This window comes from Mustela putorius, unplaced genomic scaffold (assembly GCF_011764305.1).
Source record: "Mustela putorius furo isolate JIRA1106 unplaced genomic scaffold, ASM1176430v1.1 tig00000695_pilon_pilon_pilon, whole genome shotgun sequence".
Lineage (NCBI taxonomy): Eukaryota > Metazoa > Chordata > Mammalia > Carnivora > Mustelidae > Mustela > Mustela putorius.
The window spans coordinates 7,393,539-7,418,968 of record NW_025421447.1 but is presented as its reverse complement, the minus strand read 5'-3'; the positions used below and the strand labels follow the sequence as shown (position 1 = coordinate 7,418,968).

The 25,430-nt window shown below is 55.1% G+C and overlaps 1 protein-coding gene across 2 annotated transcripts; it reads left to right on the top strand.

The window, feature by feature from the left end:
- Nucleotides 1-162: 162 nt before the first annotated feature.
- ALOXE3 (arachidonate lipoxygenase 3) lies at nucleotides 163-20,882 on the top strand. Of its 2 annotated transcripts, XM_004760233.3 has the most exons (15): nucleotides 163-591; nucleotides 1,175-1,379; nucleotides 2,426-2,507; nucleotides 3,266-3,385; nucleotides 3,673-3,798; nucleotides 6,538-6,641; nucleotides 6,955-7,127; nucleotides 7,832-7,975; nucleotides 8,074-8,277; nucleotides 8,372-8,458; nucleotides 8,917-9,086; nucleotides 9,654-9,775; nucleotides 13,655-13,755; nucleotides 14,330-14,500; nucleotides 20,006-20,882. In XM_004760233.3, the coding sequence occupies exons 1-15, from the start codon at nucleotides 445-447 to the stop codon at nucleotides 20,183-20,185; spliced, it is 2,136 nt and encodes a 711-aa protein (XP_004760290.1). In that variant the 5' UTR covers nucleotides 163-444; the 3' UTR covers nucleotides 20,186-20,882. The 2 variants fall into 2 exon arrangements, with proteins under 2 accessions (XP_004760290.1, XP_004760291.1); XM_004760234.3 differs by lacking the exons at nucleotides 163-591; nucleotides 1,175-1,379 and adding an exon at nucleotides 1,730-2,031.
- Nucleotides 20,883-25,430: the final 4,548 nt, after the last annotated feature.

The following is a 25,430-nucleotide window of genomic DNA, read 5'->3' as shown; positions in this document are numbered from 1 at the left end:
TAGCAGCAGGCCCCTGACCGAGAGCAGGGCAGTGTCCCAGTCACACAGGTGTCATCAGCTCCTCGTCTCCCTCTCAGCCCCCGGTCCCTCCCTTCCCAGCGGGGCTCGGGCTCCTGATACCCATCTGGGTGAGTCCCGTCCTGCTAGCCAGAGAGACCGGCTGTGTCAGAGGCAGGCAAACAACTATTAGGGTGGGGAGAGGGAGCCCGCAGCGAGCCGGGGCAGCGACCGAGAGCTTCAGGGGAGAGAGGCCAGAGAGCCCCGGAGCATCCTAGAGAGAGCGGGGCTTTCCCTGGGAAGCCTCCCTGCCCCTGCCTAGCCCCCTCCTCAGGGACTTCGCAGCCCGACAGCTCAGCCCCGCCTGGTCCGCCGCGCCCCTGCACCGAGGCGGACTGCCTGCTGCTGTGGCCACCGCTGCCGGGGCATCCTTCCTTCCTCCCCACCATGGCCGTGTACCGCGTGTGTGTGACCACGGGTCCCTACCTGAAGGCTGGCACGCTGGACAACATCTCTGTCACCCTGGTGGGCACTTGTGGAGAGAGCCCCAAACAGCTGCTCGATCGCCTGGGCAGGGACTTCGCCCCTGGATCTGTAAGTTCGAGAGAGGGAGGAGGGACCCCTGAGACCCCCTGGGCAGGGAACCCTGAAGGAGGAGAGGGTCATTCCCCCAGGTCATTCCTCCAACCCTGCAGAACTCAGGTGCTGACCTCCTCACCGTCCTATTCTGGTCTCTGGCTTTCCTGGGGAGCCCATCCATTCTACCCAGGCAGGGCTGTGAAGAAAGAAGGGGGCGGTGCTGGGGGTCAAGAGAACTCTACCTGCTTTCTAGCTCCTCCCATCATCCCGTGGTGGGCTGAGGGCAAGTCACTTACCCTCTGTGAGTTGGGGGGGTTTCCTCTTCTCTGGAGGGGATCTGCTTGCCTCGGCCAGGCCCCACGACGCCAAGGAGGCTGCTGAGGTCCAGGATCCACTCTGCTCAGTCGCCCTGCCTCTGGGAGCTGTGGCCGCCTCTGCTTGGTTGAAGGGGTGCCTTTTCCTAATTCGTGCAAAGGCCCTGTGTGGCTTAGCGGCCCTCAGTTTATATGCCAGAGCAGGCGCAGATGCACGCTGGCAAGGTCTAAGGATGCCCCCTCTGTCCCTCCCCTCTCACCTGCTGGCTTCTTGGTCCCCCCAGGTGCAGAAGTACAAGGTGCGGTGCTCCTCCGACCTGGGCGAGCTCTTGCTGCTGCGTCTGCACAAGGAGCGCTATGCCTTCTTCCCCAAGGACTCCTGGTACTGCAGCTGCCTCTGTGTCACGGCCCCCGATGGCACCCGTTCCCACTTCCCCTGCTATCAGTGGATTGAGGGCTACTGCACCATAGAGCTGCGACCAGGAACAGGTGGGCGGGAGGCGGGGGCTGGCCTGGGCTTCAGGAGGCATCCCTGGGGGTCAGGGGGTGGGGGCCTCCCGGAGCCCATGCTGCAAGGAAGGCGGGTGGGGTGGGGTTAAGGTTAGGGTAACTGTAATCCAGAGCTCTGAAGTCGATGCTTTCTGAACAAAATTGAGCCTCTAGAGCCCTGGAATTTCAGCAGGGAATTTCTAGGCAGTGTATGCCCCTCTGGGGACGCAAAGACTAGACACACACGCTCTTAGCCGCTCACACGACTCACAGACACAGACACAGACACAAGTGCGAACATACAGAACTTCGAGTTGCTTTCGGCCGACTCCCTCTGTGCTCCCCCAGAGTGAATTTCTCCTGTGCCCAGAGCTGAGAGCAGAGTCACTGGGTGTCGACAGGTGCCGAAGCTGGAAAGGCCTCGCCGATTGGCCTCGCCGATGACTACTATTGGCTTTTCTGGTGTGGACGACGTCCCTGTGACGTGCTCTTAGGATTCGCCCTTGCATCTGGGGGGCCTTTCAAGGATGCCGAGCTCGAGCTCCTTCAGCCTCTGGACCCCCACCCACGTCTCCTGAGCTATCTGATCCCAAGAGGCATGGCCAGGGCTGGTCCAAGTGTTGACACGAGTGTTGACAAGTGTGGATGAGAGGTGAAATCTCGGCCCCCTAGCGGGTTCTTTATCCTAGCATTTCCATCTGTCCACCGCTTCCCAAAATATATTCATGCATCAGTCATTTTTCAAGAGCAGGGCTTGTACACAGTGTCAGAGCACCACGCTAGGTGCCGGGAATACACAAAATGACTAAAATGTAATTTCTGCCCCAAAAGAGTCCTGGGAAGGAGGCAAACATACAGTTAGGATGTTCGTTATAATTTTGGAGTGAGGTTTCCTTGAGTTCCTTCTGCTGATGAATGTGCAGAGAACATGGGGTATCCCTGTCACTGAGGTGTGGGTTCAAGGTTAGGGCATTCAGACAAGCTTTCCTGGAGGATATGTTGTTTGAAAAGACACGTGTATGATGAGTACTTTTCATTCCCCACAGCAAAAACCATTTGTCAGGACTCCCTTCCCCTCCTTCTGGACCACAGGAGACGGGAACTCCAGGGTCGACAGGAATGCTACCGGTGAGGGAGGCCTAATTTGACTTCTTTCCCCACCTTTATGCCGATCTCAGCCTCCATCAGACAGTCGCTAACTCTGACCTCAGATCCAACCTTGGGGTCCCAGCTCCAATCAGGACCTCGTGTAACCCTAACTTTCATCTGAGCTTGACCCGGAGTCCAGACCCAGAACACCAGTACCAACAATTGTCCCAATAGAATCAGTGAATCCATACTCATCCCCCTCCCCCAGCTGTCCTTGATGGCCTCCGGATGTCAGACATGACCCTGGCCTTGACTGATCTCAGTCCAGCCTCAGCCTCAGCATCCCCCCCAAACCAGCCATGATCTTAATCTCAACGCAGACCTCTCTCTGAACCTGTCTGGATGTTTGCGTTATCCTAAAATGCTACCCCCACCTAAAGCCTAGTGTCTTCAGGGAGAAAATTCGAATTCTTCATCACCTACCCCAGAAATTGGGTGGTTTCTAGGAGGTTTTTTTTTTTTATTATTATATTTATTTGACAGAGAGAGACACAGCAAGAGAGAGAGAAAGAGAGAACACAAGCAGGGGGAGTAGCACGGGGGGTGCGGTGGGAGAGGGAGAAGCAGCTTCCCCCTGAGCCCAATGTGGGACTTGATTCCAGGACCCCAGGATCATGACCTGAGCCAAAGGCAAATGCGCAATGACCCAGGCACCCGGTTTATGTGAGTTTTAATTTAAAAAGCTGAAGTCTATGTTTAAGTTTGACTAGCCACCCCTGACCTCTTTCCCCCGGAAGGTGGAAAGTTTATGCCCCTGGCTTTCCCGGCATGATAGACGTCAGCAGCTTTGAGGAGATGGAGACAGACAAGAAGTTTGCCTTGACCAAGATGACACCTCGAGCAGACCAAGGGGACAGGTGAGGGGGGACCCAGGCTGGGGAAGAAGGTGGAGGGACGTGAAGTGAAGGCTGGGAACATGGGGCCCGGACAGCCGGGAACGAGAACTGTGGCGGCAGTTCAAGAGTGAGGGGCGGAATGGGCAGGGGTGGGGGGTGACCTCGAGGGTCTGGCAGGGATGTGGCTTCCAGCGGACAGGGTTGGGCAGGAGTGCGGAGCCAGGGGAGGATCCAGGGAAGGAATGAAGAGGAGTGGGCTGCAGGTCCATCTGACCGGTGTCTTTCTGTCTCCCTGCCACCCTCCACAGCAGTGGGAATCGGTACCTGCCAGGCTTCCCCATGAAGATTGACTTCCCATCCCTGATGCACATGGAGCCCAACATCCGCTACTCGGCCACCAAGACAGCCTCCCTGCTCTTCAATGCCATCCCCGCGTGAGGCCACTGCCCTCCCCACACTCCTGTCACTCCCCCTTCTGCCTCCACCCTGCCGGGCATATCCACAGCTCTGTTTCTGTCCCCCCCCCACCCCCTGCCCCTGTCCCTGGCCCTTCTCTCTGTCCCCTTCCTCCCCCCTCCACTCCAGTCTTCCCCTTCTGTCCCTGGTCTCCTCCACTCTGTCCCGGTCTCCCCTTCTCTGTCCCCAATCTCCCCTTCTCTGTCCACGATCTCCCCATCTCTGTCCCCAGTCTCTTCCTTCTCTCTCCATTCTCTGACTCCCCATCACCTCCTCTTTGCTCATTTGTCACCCCCGCTCTTTCCAGTCCTCAAATCTATGAAATGAACGAGCCTCTTCTCAGTGCAGAGCTTGGTCCCGGGCCCTGTAGGTGGGACCGTGTTAAACAGGACAGGGAGGCTAGGTCCTAAAGCTTTAAAGGAAGTGAAGTCAGACCACCTTGTGTTCAGATCCCAGAACCCACACCTTCTAGCTGAGTGACCTTGATCTTCACGTGGCCTCTAAACCATGTCCTCATTTGTTAAAATGACAGTAGCACCCTTACCTGCCTCGTAGGTCTGGGGGAGAGTAAGTGAGATGACACCCAGCACAAAACATCTCTCAGTGGATGTGACTGAGTGTTAGGATGTCATCTTCCACCATGAGGAGCTCAGTGTCCCTAGGGAGATGTGTGGCACAGCTAATTAGGAACCAGAGGGGCCTTTAGCAGCTGGAGTCCACAGCTGCAGCTCTAAGTGTGACTTTGGAGGGGGTGCCATCGACCCTCATGTCCAGAGTCAGCCTGGGGCCAGCAGGGGCCAACTGGTGGCTCTCGGAAAGGCAGGTGGGACGGAGGCGGCTTTGGGCCATGAAAAGGAGAGGTGAGCAGAGAGAAGGCGAATCCTGGGCAAAGTCAGGTTTGTCTGGAGGACTGAGAGGCTCGGCTGACCATCTGTGCAGGGACTGCCTTAGAAGGCCCAGAGGAGTCTGGGGCAAGGGGCTGGGTCCTCTTCCTCGGGGCTTCTGTACCTGATTGACTGGAAGAAGGACTAGTGGGAAGAGGGCAGATGTGGAGTGAGTGGGGAGTCAGGGAGTGTCTGGGCTGGAGCACAAGGTGGTCACTGGTGGCTCGGGCCTCAGGCCTGGGCAGGGCTGAGGGATCAGGGTCACCTGAGCTGGTCCCCAGATGGACATGTGGGTCTAGGCAAGGGAAGGCCCGGAGACCACTAGGACAGCCTGTGTGGGGCTCAGAGGAGGGCCCATGGGCAGTGGGGGCGGGGGGGCACACATTTCGCAGCCACTGGGGATCCGTGGAGGGTAGGGGTGGTAGCTGGGTCTCAGTGTGGGACAATGGCACCAGGCCCTTGGAAAAGGAAGATACTTTCTTTCTCCTTTACTGCCTCTTTGCTTTCTGTCTTTGTTTTTTTTTTTTTTTAATTTATTTTTTGACACAGAAAGAGAGAGAGAGAGATCACAAGTAGGCAGAGAGGCAGACAGAGGAAGAGGGGGAAGCAGGCTCCCTGCTGAGCAGAGAGCCCGATACAGGACTTGATCCAATGAACCTGGGATCATGACTGGAGCTGAAGGCAGAGGCTTAACCCACTGAGCCACCCAGGCACCTTTTTTTTTTTTTTTAAGACTTTACTTATTCATTTATTTGAGGGAGAGAACAAGTGGGGGATAAGGGCAGAGGGAGAAGCAGGCTCCCTGCTGAGCAGGGAGCCAGAGGCCGGAGTCTATCCCAGGACCCTGAGATCATGACCTGAGCCGAAGGCAGAGGCTTCACAGATTGAGCCCCCCGGTGCCCCTCCTTGCTCTCTGCTTTAATACTGAGCTCCCACCGGTGTTTCCCCTCTTTGGGGCCTTACAGAGCAGGTGCTTGGCAAATGCTGTAGACCGAGAGTGGCTCGGGGGACACTCGGGAAATTGTCCCCGGGGTTGTGAGGTCATGGCGCCCACACCCTTTGGGCACCTAAGCATGTGTACCCTTCCTCCCTCCCCCACTGCTTGCTACAAACCCACCTGGTAGGCGGTGCCTTCCCTTCCATTTGACTCAGTGCAGTCATTGAGTGATTATTATGAATCAGTATGTCGGGCCCAGGCCAGTCCTGGCCCTAAGGGGCTCACAGTATCGTGTGCAATAGAGGGTGGCTGGAGGATGTGGATTTACTGTGTCACGCAGGGAAGGAGGAGGGTTTTTGTGGAAGATACACACCAGGTGGGTGTTTACACGGCATCTGGCTGTGCTCCGTGGCTTGTGTCTTGTTCACAAGGCACACAAGGCACACAAGACTGTGTCTTGGCTAGGTTTGATCGAAGGTGGAGAGGACGGCCCAGTTCCAAAATATTCAAACAGTACAGACACCCACAAAGTGAAAAGTGCATGGTCCCCCCTAGTCTGGCGTGCAAAGTACACCTCTGGTTATGATGTGTCACGAGAAGGCTGTGGTTGGTCGGGACTGCTGGTGGCAGGCATCCTGGCCAGACAGAGGCCAGAGAAGGTCCGTGACTAGATGGAAGCTTGGAGAAAGGCCAAGGCTCTGCTGAAGACTGGCTGTGTTCACATATGGACCCACCCCTGCAGAGCCTCAGTGGGCCACTAGACTTTTCTCGAGGGCGCAATGTTAGGCACCTCTGATCAGGACATTGACCTGGTCGGGTCCCTCCAGGCCTCTAGGCTGGGGGGCACAGTGCCCCAGGCAGCCCTGGACCCCACTGTCGCTTCCCCTCCTCCGCAGGTCCTTGGGCATGAAGCTCCGTGGGCTGTTGGACCGCAAGGGCTCCTGGAAGAAGCTGGATGACATCCGGAATATCTTCTGGTGCCACAAGACAGTCATTTCGGGTGCGCAGAGGCAGGCAGATGTCCATCCTCCCCCCCAGCCCGTGCTCGGAGCCCTCCGCCCCATCCTGGGAAGGGGCCCTCTTTCAGCCCTCTCACGGACACCACGGAATCGCAGGCCGAGGGGCTCCTGGTTTCCTGGGCGACCACCTCACAGATTCCCCTTAGGAGCTCATGCCACCTCCCCTTCCTCTGGGAGGGGACAGGAATAGGGGAGTGAGGGCTGAGAAATACTCTCCCTGCTAGGGAGACAGTCAAGGGTTAGATCTTGGAAAGTGGTTTCCAGGCCAAGCAGCCCCGTCTCTTGCCCCCCTAGAGTACGTTACAGAGCACTGGTGTGAGGACCCCTTCTTCGGGTACCAGTACCTGAATGGCGTCAACCCCGTCATGCTCCACTGCCTTTCCAGTTTGCCCAGCAAGCTGCCCGTCACCAATGACATGGTGGCCCCCTTGCTGGGACCCGACACCTGCCTGCAGACAGAACTAGAGGTGGGTGAGGTGCCATTATGGACAAGGGATGGGCGTGGCAGGGAGTGGTGGGATGGCTGTGTCTGCAGCCCGCATGGCAACTTTGAGTTGGAGCAGATGGGGAGGGGGGGTGGATGGGGCTGGGCATGGCTGGGAGCCTGAGGGAGGCTTGGAGGATGGTACACGTGAGCAAGATGGCATGGAAGAGAAGACCCTGCCTGTGTTCTGGGGCCTCCAAGATTCACAGTGCTGGGGCCCAAAGAAAGCGATTTTAGGACAGGTGGAAGGAAGGCAGTGCCTCTGGATACAAGAGGAACAGTCATGGAGACCAGAGCTTGGAGGGCCTGGGGGGAAATGATCATCAGTCTCTCCGGGGCAGCCAAGCCCTCAGGCAGCCTCCAGGAGGCTGGAGATGGGGCAGTCAGTTCTCAGGTCATTTTCCTGTTGTGGGATATACTGACAGGGTCACTGAGTTGAGAGAGCAGGAAGGACCAGGTATGGGGGGGCCTGGGAGAGGAGGCCAGCTTCCCCAGGTGGGAGGTGCCGCACCAGGGACTCAGCTGGACCTCATTCCGAACATTCTGGGGAGGGCGGGGTACCGAACTCTGGGCAGAAGCGCAGGCACCGAGCATTACTGAGGCCCCGGCTGGGGTGGGAGTGGGCGGGGGGACAGAGAGGGCAGCGCGGGTCGGAGGGCGCTGTGAGCCTCTGTGTGCCTTCCCCAGAGGGGGAACATTTTCCTAGCCGACTACTGGATCCTGGCCGAGGCCCCTGTCCACTGCCTCAACGGCCGCCTCCAGTATGTGGCCGCCCCGCTCTGCCTGCTGTGGCTCAACCCGCAGGGGGCGCTGGTGCCCCTGGCCATCCAGGTGAGCGCCCCGGCGGGAGGCCGAGGCGGGAGGCGGGGGCGGGCTCAGGAGCACGCTAGCAGTCTTGAGCCTCATCCCCTTATTATTCTGGGGCGCAGCTCAGCCAGACCCCCGGGCCCGACAGCCCCATCTTCCTGCCCACGGACTCTTACTGGGACTGGCTGCTGGCCAAGACGTGGGTGCGCAACTCCGAATTCCTGGTGCACGAGAACAACACGCACTTTCTGTGTACGCATCTGCTGTGCGAGGCCTTCGCCATGGCCACGCTGCGCCAGCTGCCGCTCTGCCATCCGATCTACAAGGTCTGTGGGCCCCCCCGGGCGGGGGCCGGAGCGGGCGGGCCGATTCGGCCTGCTCCCCTGACCTTCGGCTCCTGTGCGCTCATCCCGCCCGCAGCTCCTGCTCCCCCACACTCGCTACACGCTGCAGGTGAACACCATCGCGCGGGCCACGCTGCTCAACCCCGAGGGCCTCGTGGACAAGGTGCGGCCTCCGCCCCCCGCCCCCCGCCTCTGAAATCCCGCCCCGAGGACGCTTTGCCCCGCCCACAAGCCTCTTCGGCTCCCAATCCCTCCTCGCCGTCCCTGCCAGCCCCAACCCACAAGCCCCGCCCATCCCGCCGGTCCCCCGACTTGCCCCGCCAACGAACCCGGGCCCCGCCCCCTCAGGCCTCCGAAGTCTCTCGGAGGTGGGCAGGGCAGCCGCGCTGGATCGCTCCCCCCGCGGCCCCTGCGCCGGCGTCGCGACTTTCTTTCAGTTACCTGATATTTAAGGAATTTCTCCCATGCACCTAGTAGGACTGCCGCTTCCGAGGCGCGCGTCAGTCCCCGTGGAGGGGTTTGATCCGTGTCTTGGACTCCTTGATTAACACCCTTAGGGCTGAGTCCCTAGTCTCGTCTCGTCCCCAAGTCCCCAAGCCAGGCTGTGTTGCGTGTTCTCAGGTCACCTCGGTTGGAAGACAAGGCCTCCTCTACCTCATAAGTACGGCTCTGGCCCATTTCACCTACACCGATTTCTGCCTTCCGGACAGCGTGCGGGCCCGCGGCGTCCTGGCCATCCCCAACTACCACTACCGGGACGACGGCCTAAGGATCTGGGCGGCCATTGAGAGGTGCGGGGTGCAGGCCCGGGACCCTATAGCCAGTCTGGCCCCACCAGGGCCTCCTGGCTGGGGCGGGGGCGGGGCAGTGTGGATCCCTGTTCTCATGCTGGAGAGTTTAGGGCTGGATGTCGTGGGTGCATCAGGTCACCTCAGGGAGCTCCCCCAGGGCGAGAATTGGAGTTGGGGTCATCGATGAAATGACTGCTGGCTTGGGAGGGGCTAGGTTGTGTATGAACACAGCAGCAGAGAAAGGAGAGAACAGGGTGTCCAGAGGAACTGGGTGGGGAGAGGTGCAACAGTGAGGTGTGGGCGGGGGGCCCCCAGGCTCTCCTCAGTGCACTCACCACTCCCAGACCCCTGGGGGGGAAGGAGGCCCAGAGCACCCATGGCTCAGGAGTCCCCAAACCTGGGCCTTCGGGTTCCCTCTGGATCTGGGGGCTCCCACTGGACTGAGGTGGGGTCTTGGTGGACACTGGCTGTCTGGCTCTCCCTAGCCTGAATGGTACTGGGCTTTGGATTTCTGGCCAGGCCCAAGCCCAAGGTCTCCCCCGTGGCACTAGCATCTCTTTCCTGCAGCTTTGTCTCAGAAATCGTGGGCTACTATTACCCCAGCAATGCATCTGTGCAGCAAGACTCGGAGCTGCAGGCTTGGGTCGGCGAGATCTTTGCTCGGGCGTTCCTGGGCCGGGAAAGCTCAGGTATCCCATCCCCCACCCACCAGCTCCCAAAGACCCGGTGTTCCCTCTGGCCTCACCTGTTACCTGGTTCTTATTTAGGGACAAGCCTTTGAAGTGCATCCTATCATTAGCCCCGCTGAACAGATGAGGAGCAAGCATACAGAAGGCTTTGCACATAGGGGCAGAGGCGGGATCCAGAGCTGGCTCTCACGGTCTCCAAAGTCCTTGCTCGCAGCCACTACTCTGTGACGCTCTGGTTTTTCCTCGATCTTTACTTGAGCCTGTCCATTCACTGCTGCTTGTGGAGCTAGGTGGATGTGTCCCATCACGTGGTAGGAGCTGTCTCCAGCCTCAGAGTTTGAGGATTCTGGAACCATCTCTCGTACTTCCTCATGCTTGTCCCACCAGGTGGCCCCTCTAGCCACCAACCTCTTTCATTTCTTTTGGCCTCATGGAGTGACATGGTCTTGCTGCTGCCTTGTTCTGCCCTACTAACACCTAACACTAATGTCCCCCCGTCTTCTGATACTGCCCGAGAGGCTTTTGAGACCCACCGACACGACACCAGTGGCCCCCTCTGCCACGACCCCACCCCAGCTATTGGCTTGTCCCAACTGGGTCTGTCTCCTCTCTACCCTCCCGTAATGGAGTGATCCCTTCTCCCATGTCCCCTCTGCTGCTGATTCCAGACTTGGAAAGCGCCCTGCCCCTCATTCCCTGAGGAACTTTCCATTTTTGCTGCTGTCTCATTGTCACCCTTGAGACCAGCACAGAAAAACTACCAGCTACAGGTTCTGAGACTTCTTTTATCCCTTTAAACAACAAATTTTAAACATAGAGAGTGTAATGTATCAAACACCCACTCACCCACCGCCCAGATTCAACAAGCACTCATTTGATTAATCTCTTGCTTTTGTTTATTGCTGAGTTCTTGTAAATTATGCCCATTTCCTATTTTATTCCAAATCAATAGGCAGCTCCAAAAAAAGGTTTTTCTATGGAACCACAATACTGTCATCACGCTTGACAAAATTGACAATAAACTCCAATATGGACCCATAGAGGGAGAGGCAGACTCCCCATTGAGCAGGGAGTCCCACACGGGGCTCGATCCCATGACCCTGAGATCATGACCTGAGCCAGAGACAGATGCTTAACCAACTGAGCCACCCAGGCACCCCCTTTTGGGTCTTTTTTTTTTTTTTTAAGATTTTATTTATTTACTTGACAGAGAGGGAGATCACAAGTAGGCAGAGAGGCAGGCGGCGGGGGGCGGGGGGTGGGGTGGGGTGGGTGGGAAGCAGGCTCCCTGCTGAGCAGAGAGCCCGTTGCGGGGCTCCATCCCAGGACTCCGAGATCACGACCCAGGCCCCTGAGATCATGGCCTAAGCTGAAGGCAGAGGCTTAACCAACTGAGCCACCCAGGCGTCCCCCCTTTTGGATCTTTAAAGGATGAACTGCCCTTGCTTTGCAAGGCTATTGTTAATCCTGGGTTGACCTGATCCTGATGGCTTCCTTCCCCTGCCCAGGGCTTTTATCCCCAACCCCCCCCCCCCCCCCCCCCCACCCCACCTTGGGGCTGTTTCTTATTTAAGACCTGGGGCAGCCGGGGGTCTAATTACTGCTGGCTGACTCCCCTATCTTACTTTATTCAACCTGTCTCTGACTCTGCGAGCTTATCGGAGTTCAAGGTGAGGCACACTCATTAATTAACTTCAGTCAGTGTGACTTTTGCTTCCATATTTCACGGGGAACAAATTAACTACAGGAGGTACATAAAAATTCCCACAGAAGGCCTGATGTCCTTTGCCTTTTAATCTCAGCCCTTCCAGGTTAGACTATCTACCTCGAAGGGAACATCCAGAAAATTCCCCCAGACTCCCAGTCAGATGCCTGGTCTTTCCCCCACTGCTCTGCATCCCGACTGCAAACTCTGAAGCCATCTTTGGCTCCTACTTTGTCTTCCTGTTTGCCTAAATCCGGTTGGGTGACCAATTCCTCTTGTCACCCTCCTGTCCCCCTATCACCACCCTATCCCATTTCCCATAGTGTGGCAGCTGCTTCTCCATAGGACTCACCGTTCCCAGCCTCTTGCTGCCCGCCCATCTGGTCTGTGGGGCCACCGCCCTGACCGTCCTCAGAAATTGTCCCCAGAAACTGCGTGGCCTGGCTCATGCCATGGCCTCGCCTCCGATAAGGACCCTCCCTGTCCCTTTGCCTTGCTGATGCCTCATTCCTTCCGGCTCTGCCTTCTTACCTTCTCAGGCATTCACTCCTGTCAACCAGTAATTACTGGGCCCTCAGTATTAAGTATTGTTCTTGCGGCTGGGGTTCGGCAGTGACCATGACAGATGGAGCTCCTGGCCTTCACTGAACTTCCCATTCTGGCAGGGAGATTCGGAGAATCAACAAACAAATATGTCAGGGGGTGGGCTAGGAGCGCTCAGGATAAGGAAACAGCCCGTTGGGGTAGAGGGAGTTTTTTCAGCTAGGTGGTCCGGGAAAGCCTCTCGGAGGAGGTGACGTTTGAGCAGAGAACTGAAGGAAGTGAGAGCGCTAGTTCTGCGACTAACTGGTTTTCTCAAGGGGCTGACTCGATCGGGTGTGTGATTCTAAAGGATTGTCGCTCTGGCTTTCGGGGGGAAGGGTGAAAGCAGGTGGGTTCACTCGGGGGCAACATGATGGAGATCGGGAGGTGGTGAGACGGGATTGGCTTCTGGAAGTATTGCCTGATACGTGCGACATGAGATAAAAAGAGGAATGAGCACACAGAGCCACCAGAATGGGACCACGATGGGCAGGACAGGTCTGGGGAGTGTGTGAGGGAGGGACCAAGCATCAGGGTTTGCAGGTGAGCTGTCTGAGAGGTGGCACAGACACCCATCTTGGAGCATCAGGAGGCACCCGCAACAATTATGCCCATGGCTTCATCTAGAATTCAGGGACCAGGCGGAGCGGGAGGTGTGAATTTAGGAGTCCTCGGCCCTTGGGAAACTGTCAAAGCCATTGATTTGGACCAGAGCAGTGATGTAGGGAGGAGAGGACTCCGAGCTGAGCCTGAAAACGCCTTTTTCCTCTGTCATCTTTTTCCTATCCAGAGCTCACCCACTCTTCTCTTCCTGCAGGGATGCCTTCCCTAAGCGCTTCAGCCCCAGGGTCGGTTTCTGCCCTGCCTGGGCTCTCCTCGGGTTGCCGAGCCCTGGCCTTGGAGCCCCCTTCTGTTTGATCACTGTGAACTTATGAGTAATGCACTCTGGTCACCTGCCTTTGTCGCTAAGCCCAGCTGTTGTGACATTCTGCCATTGGGTGCTTGGACAAGTCTTGGTGAACTGGGTAGAATTAGATCATTAAGTGTTGGGGCACCTGGTAGTTCAGTCTATTGGGCATCTGGCTCTTGGTTTCAGCTCAGGCCATGATCTCGGGGTTCCCGGGAACAAGCCCCATGTCAGGTTCCACGCTCCGTGGGGAGATTCTCTCTCTCCATCTCCCTCTCCTTCTGCCCCTACCCTCATTCTCATTCTCTCAAATAAATAAATAAATAAATAAATCTTAAAAGATCATTAAGTGTTATCAGGGGTTGCGGATAGACGTGGGGAGAAGAGCCAGACTGGCTGTCAGCTTGAACTTGGCTTCTTCCTTGTGAGCTCTGCTGGCTGGCCATTTCCTGGTTCGATCCCAGTAGATAGCCCCTATCCTGACCCCCTTCAGAGACTGCAAACCTTGGTGATGACCAACTGTCCCTAACCTCAGCCCAGCCCTAATCTTAGTCAAAAGACTATAGTGGCCAAATGCTCAGCCCTCTCATCCTCACTCTCCCCTTGCGGTGAGCCCCAGCCCCAAGCTGCCCCTAGGAATCCCGTCCCCTCCCTCCACACCCTTTTCCCTTCCTCCCACACCCAGGCTTCCCACACCGACTGTGCACTCCAGGAGAGCTGGTGAAGTTCCTCACTGCCGTCATCTTCAACTGCTCCGCCCAGCACGCCGCTGTCAACAGTGGGCAGGTTAGGTGGCAGGGGGGCAGGCTTGGGGGCACTGGGCTCTGCAAGGCTGGGCTCAGCTCTGGATGTGAGGCCAGAGTTGGGGTTGAGAGCAGGGGTGGGTCAGGGTTGGGGTGGTTTTACGATTGCAGCTGAGGTTGGGTGGTGACTGGGTGGGGTGGAGGAGTGAAGGGTCAGTGTCAGATGAGGTCTGGGTGGAGTGGGGTTTAGGCTTGTAATGGTGACTCCAGCTGGTGTTTTGTTGGGAAGAAAACCTATATATAGGGCCTGTCCTGGTAAGGACACAGCCAAGGGGAGTATCAGGCCTCAATGGGTGGCATGCCAGCTCTTTGGTTCAATTCCTTCCTTGGTGATTCACTCCACCTAGTCCAGGAACACTGGGTGGGGAGTGACAAGGGGTGAGCCTCCTACCCCACTTCTGGAATTTTCTATCCTGTACACCCTCCCCCTTCCCTTTCCTCCATCCCTTCATTTCTTAACTGCGAGACGTGGGATGGTAGGAGCAGGATCGGGAATGATGAAGGAGCTGGTTCTCCCCCTCTGGCCAGCTGACTCAACTGGGGTGGGGTCTCTACAGCATGACTTTGGGGCCTGGATGCCCAATACCCCATCATCCATGAGGCAGCCTCCACCCCAGACCAAGGGCACCACCACCCTGAAGAGTTACCTAGACACCCTCCCAGAAGTGAATGTCACCTGTAACAACCTTCTCCTCTTCTGGTTGGTCAGCCAGGAGCCCAAAGACCAGGTGTGTACGGGGTATGGGATGGGATGGGGGTGGAGGTTTAGAGGGCCTGGGCAGTGGCAGTGGTGGTAACTGTTCCGGGGGGCTTGGGGACCGAGTGCCATCATTTATGCCCATTGCTGAGCTTGTCTTGGGTTCCTTGGTTTCTTTAGGAAATGATAGTTGATCCCCAAAGACATACATTGAAACAAATACCAGTTTAGTGGCTGGGGCACAATGTCTATCAAATTCGCCAGTTTACCAATCCACTCACTTATCTGTCTGTTTATCCATCCATCTATCTATCCCACCCACCCATCCACCCATGTGTCCATCCATCCATCCATCCGTCCATCCATCCACCCATCCACCCACCCATCCATCTATTGATCCATCCATTCATCTATCATCCTTCCATCCATCCATCCATCTATCCACCTGTCCATCCATCCACCCATCCACCCATCCACCCATCCATTGATCCATCCATTCATCTATCCATCCACCTATCCATCTGTCCATCAATCCATCCACCCACCCATCTTTCCTTCCATCCATCCACTTATCTATCCGTTCGTTCATCCATCCACTCACCCATCCACCTATCCATCCATCCAACCATCCTTCCATCCATGCATCCATCCATCTTTCCACCCACTTCTTCATCCACCAACCATTCATCCATTAACTTTTCATCCATTCATCTAAATATTCACCACACGTTATTTTGGGGACTCCCTACATGTCAAGATGGCACCAGGCACCAGGCATATATAGCTGAATGAGACCTTCCTGCCTTCTGGAATCCAACAGTCTAGTTGAGGAGACACACAGGGACATGAAAAAGGGCATCACAGTGTTGTAGGACTCATTGATGTACGAATGTGTACTTCAAGAGCATTTGCAATGTGTCAGACATTGGTGGGCAGATATGAACCCTATCCTCAGGAGCTTAGTCTCATAACAGAGGTGAAAATGGGGACTTGTGGAACCTGACTGAGTCTGGGCAAACCCAGGAAGGCTTCTTGGAGGAAATGACATCAAAGCTGAAACCTGCAGGTCAAGTAAGAGCTCGGCAGACTAAGGAAGGGCAGGGTTAGTTTCTAGGCAGGAGGAAGGACACAACCAAGTGAAATGAAGTGAAGGTGAGTTCGTTGGTGTGTTGGTAGGATTGCAAATGGCTTGGTGCAGGCACAGTGTTCATTCAGAGGAGGATGGGGAACCACTGAAGATCTTTAAGCCCCCCGGGGTGACATGGCTGAATCGGTGTTTTAGCAAGAGCACCTCTGTGGCTATGTGGATGGTTGAGGGGGCAGTTCTAGGCAGAAGTCAGGTTGGCTTGGTCAGGAGAGCAGCTCCTTGATCACCAATTACCAATATTTCTATTCACACATGGGGTCATCTGTCCCGCCTCTGCCCTCCTGGTCTTGTTCACAAGCCCTCTGACGTCACAGGAATGTCATTTCTCGTGCTTGACTCCTTTCGGTGCAGATGTATGTTATCTTCCTAACAAGTTTTAATTACCATCTCATGGCCTGGGAATGCCAGGAACTTGTCCCTGGATCCTGCTCCTTTCTGGTCCTATTTCTCAAGGACTTGGAGAAGTTCATTTTTTTTTTTTCCACTATAAAGGAAAACACTCTGGTTTTTTTTTTTTTTTAAGATTTTATTTATTTATTTGACAGACAGAGAGATCACAAGTAGGCAGAGAGGCAGGCAGAGAGAGAGAGGAGGAATCAGGCTTCCTGCTGAGCAGAGAGCCGGATGTAGGGCTTGATCCCAGGACCCTGAGATCATGATCTGAGCCGAAGGCAGAGGCTTTAACGCACTGAGCCACCCAGGTGCCCCAACACTCTGGTTTTTGTTTTGTTTTGTTTTTGTCTACTTGCAGAATATTACTATTCCCAATACTTTCACTCACTCCTTCTAGCCACTGACTGTGTGTGGGACCAGCAGGTGTCAGATAATATAACTCCATTCTGACACTCTCTTTGCAGAGAGTTTCAGGTCCCATGAGTTCAGACTCAGTCCCACAAGATGCCAACCCCCTCTGATGCCACCCACAAGCCTAGGTGCTTCTGACCCACCAGCTAAAAATACAACAACCCCTCACCCTCAGCCCCAGGTTTGGTCATTTGCTGTACCAGCTCACAGAACTCAGGGAAGACCGTTTACCTACTAGATTACTGGTTTATTATAAAAGGACATAGCTCCAAACAGCCAGAGATGCGGTCGGCAAGGTGTGTGGGAGTGGGTGGAGGGCTGACTGGCCCTCTCTGGCTTCCCTGCCCTCCCCATACCTCCCCATGTGCACCAGCAGGGGAAACTCTCCAGTCCCCTGCTGCTAGGGTTTTTCTGTCTCCTTATTACCTAGGTGCCATTGATTGAATCATTTGACCACTGAGGATTAAGTCAACTTCCAGCCCCTCTCTCCTCCCTGGAGGTTGGGGGTTGGAGATGAAACTTCCAACCCTCTAATCACAAGGCTGGCTTTCCTGGCAACCGCCCCCATCCTTAGGGGCTTTCCATAAGTCACCAAATGAAATGTAAACTCAGGTGTGGTTGAAAGGGCCTTATTATGATAACAAGATACTTTTAACACTCAAACGCTTACAAAATTATAAGGGTTTTAGGAGCTCTGTGCCAGGAACGGGAGGAAGCCCAAATGTATGTTCCTTTTTTTTTTAAGATTTTTATTTAGTTATTTGGCAGAGAGAGAGCAAGAGAGGGAAACAAGCAGAGGCAGTGGGAGAGAGAGAAGCAGGCTGCCCTCGGAGCAGGGAGCCCAATGTGGGTCTCAATCCCAGAACCCTGGGATCATGACCTGAGCTGAAGGCAGATGCTAATGACTGAGCCACCCAGGTGCCCCCCTCCAATGTACATTCCTTACTGTAAACCACAACATCATGGTGGTGAGGCATGATAGGCAAGAGGTTGAGGGTGGAGGGCTCCTTCCTAGAAGGCAGTGAGGGGTCTAACCTAGAAAATTACAACAATAGCAAAAAAAAAAAAAAAAAAACCAATAACAGTAGCTATTGCTTCTTGGGGATCCAGCATGTCTCAGTCATTAAATCAGATGCCTTATGTATTCTATTTTAAAATACGAAGTAAGTAAGGAGCTTTGTTTAAAATGCTTAGTACAGTGCCTAACATATAGGTGTTCAATAGATGGTAGTTCCTTTTTTTTTTAAGATTTAAAAAAATTTTTTAAAAGATTTTATTTATTTATTTGGCAGAGATCACAAGTAGGCAGAGAGGCAGGCAGAGAGAGAAAAAGGGGGAAGGAGGCTCTCCGCTAAGCAGAGAGCACGATGCGGGGCTCAATCCCAGTACCAGGGCTCAATCCCAGGATCCTGGGATCATGACCTGAGCTGAAGGCAGAGGCTTTACCCACCCAGGTGCCCCCTTTAAAAAAAAAATTAAGTAATTGGGCACCTGGGTGGCTCAGTGGGTTAAAGCCTCTGCCTTCAGCTTAGGTCATGATCCTAGGGTCCTGGGATGGAGCCCCGCATCGGGCTCTCTGCTCAGCAGGGAGTCTGCTTCCCTCTCTCTCTCTGCCCATCTCTGCCTCTTGTGATCTCTGTCAAATAAATAAATAAAATTAAAAAAAAATTAAGTAAAATTAAGCCCGACGTGGGGCTCCAGCTCACAACCTTAGGATGAAGAGTCACATGTTCCACCAGTGGAACTGGCCAGGCACCCCAAATGGTAGTTGCATTTTACAGGGAAGAAAACTAAGCAAGTTGGTTCAGAGACACTAAGTACATTGCGCAAGGTCACAGAGCTTTTAACCCAGCCTGTCATGTTCCTGTGTTCTCCTTTTTGAACAGCTACACTATCGTTTTATTTATTTTTGTTTATTTATTTGAGAGAGAGAGAGAGAGATCACAAGTAGGCAGAGAGGCAGGCAGTGGTGGTTGGGGGGGGAGGTAGGCTCCCTGCTGAGCAGAGAGCCTGATGCAGGGCTTGATCCCAGGACCCTGAGATCATGCCCTGAGTCAAAGGCAGAGGCTTAACCCACTGAGCCACCCAGGTGCCCCTACACTATTGTTTTAGGAGTTAGATGTCAATCCGGTAAATAAGACATAACACTGATTCTTTGAAAAGACCAATAAAATAAAGAAACCAGAGACAATCCCAATCAAGAGAGATGAGAGACAAGAGAGACCAATGTACAACATTTGGGAGGAGTGGAAAAGCAAACAGCCAATAATTGAGAAGGTTGAAGAAATTAAAAGAAAACATGATTTGCAGTTTTGGAAATTGAGGTGAAAGAGATGATTTTCTAGGAAAATGATAAAGAAAAATTGACACCAGAAGAGATAAAAACCACACATAAATGGAAAAGGGTGTAAGAGGCCTGATCCCCCTCCTTGCAAAGGGGGGTTCTACTCAACCTTCAAGGACCAAGTCATTCCTAAGTCACTCAAACTTCTCTAAAGTATAGGAAAAAAGTGGACACTCCCCAAATCATGTTACTGGGACCCTTGATACTTGCAGCTGGCCAAGGTGATGCTGTTAAGAAGGGAAGTGGGTCTCCGGTAGTAAGTCCCAGTCCCAAATCCACACTTCCCCCGGTGTGACCCTGGATGTGTAATCAGGCCTCTCCAAGCCTCAGTTTCTTTATCTGTGAAGTGGGAATGATAAGAGCACCTGTCTAACAGGATTGTTGCGCTGTCATGGCAGTCCATGTCAAGGGCTTGCAGCGTGTTAGCTGTAATTAAGAAAATGAAATTATAAACGTGTTCCACTTAGCTGCAAAGATCTTAAAAATACATCATTAGCCAATGAAGGCCAATAGTACATAGTAAGACAATAATATGCCACATTGAGGTCTCGTTTATTCTAGGAATGAGAGGAATGAGAGGTCGGTTCACCCTGATGAAATCTAACGATGTAATTTATTACATCAATAAAGTAACACCATATAATCATCTCAATACGTGAAAGAAACATTTGGGAAGTACAGACAGTCATTACTGATGAACACTCAGTGTAAAGTGAAACTCCCATACCACCTTTTAAAGATTTTATTTTATTTGCTAGGGAGAGAGCACATAAGCAGGGGGAGCGGAAGAGGGAGAAGCAGGCTCTCCCTCGAGCAGGGAGCCCGACGCGGGGCTCGATCCTAGGACTGGGATCATGACCTGAGCCAAAAGCAGATGCTTAAAGACTGAGCCCCCCAGTGCCCCTGGAGGGGACCCTTAAAGATGTCTGGTCCAAGGCCTGGCTTTCCAGTGCAGAAACGGTCTCTGAGCAAGACTGTTAGGCAGAGGGCTACCAGCAGAGGGAGCACTAGCCTCGGGCTGACCATTCCTGCCCCTCGCCGGCCCTGGGTTGCAGGGTGTCGGGTCTGCTCTGGGCAGCAACCTGGAGTGGGGAATAGCAGCTTGGATGGTCTGAGTTTGCAGTGGCTGTTCTGGGTGAAGCCCTTGGAGCCATCGTGACTGTGCGGTGGCCAACGTGGTCCTTCACTCTCCTTCATCTCATCCCCAATGTCCTCCGGATCGCCTCCCGGTTTTTTTCCAGCGGCCCCTGGGCACCTACCCGGACGAGCACTTCACAGAGGAGGCCCCTCGGCGGAGCATCGCCGCCTTTCAGAACCGCTTGGCCCAGATCTCGCGGGAGATCCGGGAGCGGAACCAGGGGCTGGAGCTGCCTTACACCTACCTGGACCCTCCCCTCATCGAGAACAGTGTGTCCATCTGATCCCCACCTCTCCCAGCCCTGGAAGAAAGGCTCCATCGCCAGCACAGGAGGAGGGCCGTCTTGTCAGGGTCCTCTCGTTCCGGGTCAGCGGGACTTTTGGTGCACCTGGGGCCTTTTCCACCCAGGGTGGCGCTAGCTTCCTACAGGTGGGCCCTGAGCGGTGAGGTACCTGCACAGCAGCCTCCAGGGTGAGAAGCCGCTGCCTAAGGTCGAGGGCACAGCAGGTCCTTCGAGAGAAAGGCAGCCCTTCACCCCGTGCTCTACTTGGGGGCAGGCTCCTAACTTCCCTCTCCTGTGGGAACCTACCTCCTCCCATTGAGAACCCCACAGGGACTCTGAGCTCCCCCTTCCTGTACACCCCCCACCCCCCCACCCCACCCCGTCTTCAAACTCTTCCTCTTACTTTGTCGCTTTTTCCCCTCCGGCTTTCCTCCAAACCTAGGACCCACCAGTCTAACTTTCCTCTCTGGAAGAACCTGGAAAACGGGCAAGAAAAGATGTATGGCCTGGGTCTGCTCTGGGGTCCCCGGTGACCCCATCAGCATCTTTAAGGGGAGCTTCCATGGACGTCTAGCTGCAGGCCAGGGAGTCTGGGTGTGTGCGGGGACCCTCTCCAGCCCTTGTCCTGTCCCCTCCCTGCTGTTTTCCTGTCCTTGAGCCCAGTGAATTTAATAAAGTCCAACATATTTGGCTACCATTTCATTTTTGGTTTGGGGTGTGTGTGTGTGTGTGTGTGTGTGTGTCTGGGGTGGGAGGGGGTGGGAGGAGGAGGGAGCAGCAGTGAGTTCTTGGACCCTCTGCTCTGGAGACAGGGGCCTCCCAGCTCAACCCAGCGCCTAGCCAGGTCCCGCCTTCCTGCCTTCCTCTCCCAGAGTGTGTCACCCATCCGGAGGCGAGGGGATATCCAGACTCACAGGGCTGATAGGAAAAAAGCAGGTGCTTTGCAAACCCTGAGAACCAAGCTTCTGGATGTGGGGTCATTAGCGCTGCCGCTAGGATCTGGTTACTTTTCTGGATGCAGGGAAGACTCAGTCTCCGGGCCTCTTGTGGTTGGGTGGAGTCAGGACGAGCTCTGGTCAACTAGTTCCATGGGGAAGGGATCCACGGGCTGTGGGTCCCCTCTGGCCCGGGGCACTTAGTCACTTGCGTGAGACCCTCTAGAGCTCCTGTCTCTCTGCCTCTGCTGTTCTAGAGGCCTACATGGAGATGGTGTAGCCATCAACTGCTGTCTCGGAGGGACCAGGACAGAGCTCCCTTGCTGACCCGGGCTGGGCGAGGAGCTGAGAGAGAAATACACTTCCGTGGGGTCCCACCGCCAATTCCGGATGGCTTGTGGCTGCAGGGTTACCGATGCAGATAGCAATCTGGGGAGTCTGATGTCCTCCCTTGCAGCTCCGAAGCCCTTAGAAATAGAATCCTGGGGCGCCTGGGGGGCTCAGTCAGTGAAGCATCTGCCTTCGGCTCAGGTCTTGATCCTGGGATCCTAGGATTGAAACCCACATTGGGCTCCTTGCTCAATGGGGAGCCTGCTTCTCCCTCTCCCTCTGCCTCTCCCCCCAGCTCATGCTCCCTCTCTCTCTCTCTCTCAAATAAATAAATAAAATTTTAAAAGAAAGAAAGAGATCTGTGCGGCCCTCAGCTCAGTCATGGGTAACTCTCTCTCCACAGCCACCCAATGACCCCTTCCCTGTGTCCCGTTTCCCCTGACTTTGGATCTGGCCCCTTTACCTCCTCTGCCTCCGGAGTCATATTCTGTGTCTGACAAACCCTGGTCAGCCTCTCTCTGGCCAGAGTCGCTGTGTCTTTGGCCAGGGACCCGGGAACGGTTCCTCCATCCCTCCAGCGCTGGTGGCAGGGGAATCCATCCTATGGCTTTTCTGTTGCCATAACTGGTGACCCATCCAGAGAGTCCCCTCGGCGAGGGATTTGCTAGGCTGTAGAGTTTCCCAACCCCGTGCCAGACCACTGCCTGGCTCATTCTCCCATTTAGTGGGGACCCTCCAGCTGCCTTGACCTTGGACGACAGGGTTGAGGATGATGGGAGGTGCTGGCCGAGCTACGTCAGCCCCACGAGAACCCAGGGACCGAACTTCCTCTCCAAAATGGTCATCCTTGCCCCTGCTGTGCCAAAACTCCAGAGCAGCCATGGTCCTACAGATCTAGACAACAGTACTGCCCCTCCCTTTCCCTGTTCCCTTCAGGCCCAAGAATCGTCTCCCCACCACCATTCAGCCAAACCCCTTCTCTGGCTGCCTCTGGGGAGAGGGGATGAGGGCTGGGGGTGGAAAAGGACAGTCTGGGGCCATGCCGCAGGTGGGGTTCCCACCTCCTTTCCCTGTGATCCCTGGAGGGGCAGCCCCGTGCCAGGCTGTAAGAGCAGGGGTGCCGGGAATGTCTCACCTGCAGGTTCCGACCTGAGAATTTAGCCAAATCCGCAGACTCTGTGTACCTTAGAACAAGATCAAAGGGGGGTGCCTGGGTGGCTCAGTGGGGTAAGCGTCTGCCTTTGGCTCAGGGAATGATCTCGGGGTCCTGGGATTGAACCCCGTGTGGAGCTCCCTGCTCAGTGGGAAGCCTGCTTCCCCCTCTCCTCCTGCCTCTCCACTCAAATAAAGAAATAAAACCTAAAAAAAAAAAAAAAAAGGAACAAGATCAAAGGACTAAGAACGAGCCAGAGGCACCCCAGTGTGGCCGGGCTGTGGCAGAGGCTGGATGGAAGCAGGCCAGCCTCTTTTCCCAGCTGGTGTTGAGCAAGTCCTCAACCTCAGTGGCCCCAATGTGGCAGATGAACGGGAGGGACAAGTAGACCTGGAAAGTCCCTTCCAGTGCCGGCATTCTAGGATCCGCTTGCCTCAAACCTCCCGTGTCCTAGTGTCCTAGATGCTGTTCCCTGTTGTTGGGTCGGGAGCCAGGGAGACAGACGGCAAGCCCAGGAACAAATGAATCCTTCCAGAGCCCGCAGGTGGAGCTGGGAGATGGCAACAGGACTCCGTGTTAGCAGGACTGGGGGTGGGGTGACACTGAAGTCTGGTGGTCCTGGAGAGCCAGTGGGGCAGGGGCGGGCTAGTTGAGACTGGGATCAGAGCAAACCATTAGAGACAGCCCAGTGGGGAGGTGGGGGAGGTGCGGAGGGAGGGGCGGCAGAGGTGTTACAGACCACGTGCTCAGGGAACAGAGGGCCAGAGTTGCTGGGATAAGGTGACAGAGGGGTGGATGGATGTTGGTCACCCGCAGTCCTGATGTCCACACTGTGTCCTTGGATTTGATTCTAAGGGCAACACCGTGTGATGCGCCAGCGAGTTTTAAGCAGGAGAGTGACCCCATTTGATTTTTTTTCTGTCCTGGGGGGCGGGGCCCCAGGGGTTGCTCCCCGCCTTGCAGGGCTTGGGGTGGGGCAAGCAGGGGGTGCCCCAGCCATGAGGACTCAGCTTCCTGTGTGGGTGGCCCTTGCGAACCAACCCAGAGAGCTCGCGTCCTTCCCAGGGACCTCCCCTGCCTCCCCAGTCCAGCCCTGGTCCAGGAGAACCAGTTTTTCAGCCCAGTGAGCACCTACCCAGAGGCACGCATCCACGTTCGGGCCGTACGTGGGGAGCGCCCCATCTTCATTCTCCTGCCTAGTCTCATCCACGTGCTCAGCCACATTCGTGTCCCGTCCCCCACTGCCCTCACCTCCTTCCGTTTCCTTCAGGGACTGATCCCCACTCCAGAGCCTTGTCCTGATCAAACCCAGGGGCCACTGTGCTCTTGCTTTTGGGGGACAAACGGATTGTGGGGAGACCTATTGATCGTGGATTATGATTTGAGGAGACAGCTTTTGGGGGATGGAGGTAGATCCCCACCATTTGGGGTGACATCCAAACACTTCTACACCATCAGCTCCCTGTCCTGCTCCCCCAAATTCCCCTCTCACTTTATCTTCCAGGCACCCTGCCTCCTCCCCACACCCCACTATGTGATTTTACCACTGGATTACAAGGTTCAGGAGGGGCCTCTAACCCCCACTCCCCTGGGGACTCTGTGTCCCAGAGGGGCCTGGAAATGCCACTTCCCAAACCCCTAAACTTCAATCCCCAAGCCACCCCACCCTGCTCCAAGATTAGCAGCCCCCTGGGGGCACAGTCTCCAGGAAAGGGGAGTGGCTGCCAAGTCGAGACTGGGAGAACTTGGCTTGGAATTTGCATCTTATGATGCAAATTTGCAGCATCAGGCTCCTAGCATCCCCCAAGAGTCATCTGGGTGGCTAAGCGGCAGGCCTGACCTGCCTGACAGCTCCTGGTCCTCAGCCCAGGGCAGCACTGTGCCACACAGATGAGACAGCCCTGCCAGTCACCTACAGTCATACACAGGCACGACTATCCCCAGCCTTCTCCCCCATTCTGTCTCCATCCCCTTAATCAGTTCCTCTCCCCCACCACCATCCCACCTGGTCCTTACCCCAATCTAGCTCTCCTCTCAGAGTCTCCCCTAGTCCAGCCGCGTCCCTGATGTGCTTCTTAGCCCTGACCTCCTCACCCTGATCACACCAGCCCACCTACCATTAAGAATCGCATTTCAAGACCAGGTGCTGGGTACTGGGCCAGGAGGTGGGGAGAAAACCCAACCAAACAGAGGACAGTCTAATCCGGTGGGGAGGATGGGCACCAGTCAAAGATGTTAGCCATGGAGCCATTAATAGTGAAATCTGGCCTTCCTTGATGAAGTCCTTATCAAGCTAACATCAGAAGGAAGAGGAAACTTAACCCGGTCCAAGTGGTAGAGTGGGACAGCATGTGCAAAGGCCCTGTGGTTGCAAGGGGGATTGATCTCACTTCCTTCATGCCTTTATTCAAAAGTCCCCTTGTTGAAGGGCTCTTCCCTGACCCCTCTCTATCTAAAGTTTGCTCCCTTATACTTTATAATTTCCTTCCCTGCTTCTCCTTGGTACTTGATCACCAACATAATATTTTATTTACTTCATTAGTAAGCTGTATTGTCTTCCTAGAATGGAAGCTCCAGGAGGAAGGGCGGTGATTTGCTTTGGGACGAGACCTAGGAGACAGGCCACGGGAGCTATGTGAATGGATGATGTCATTATCGGGAAGGTTAGAAGGAGCAGCTGCCAGGCCTCAACTGGGGTTGGACGGCATGGGGGTGACAGGAGCACATTTGGGTCTTAAAAAGGTCATTTCAGTCCCTACCTCTGATCACAGCCCTATCCCTTAGCTCAACCTGAATTGCAACCTCCTTTCCATTCCTCACCCAATCC

What these genes read in the sequence shown, in the direction of transcription:
- ALOXE3 (XM_004760233.3), top strand. Translation starts at nt 445, where the DNA reads ATGGCCGTGTACCGCGTGTGTGTGACCACGGGTCCCTACCTGAAGGCT. An exon ending in GCCTGCAGACAGAACTAGAG is followed by an intron (nt 7,128 to 7,831) that starts GTGGGTGAGGTG and finishes TGCCTTCCCCAG; the next exon opens with AGGGGGAACATTTTCCTAGC. An exon ending in CCGCTGTCAACAGTGGGCAG is followed by an intron (nt 13,756 to 14,329) that starts GTTAGGTGGCAG and finishes GGGTCTCTACAG; the next exon opens with CATGACTTTGGGGCCTGGAT.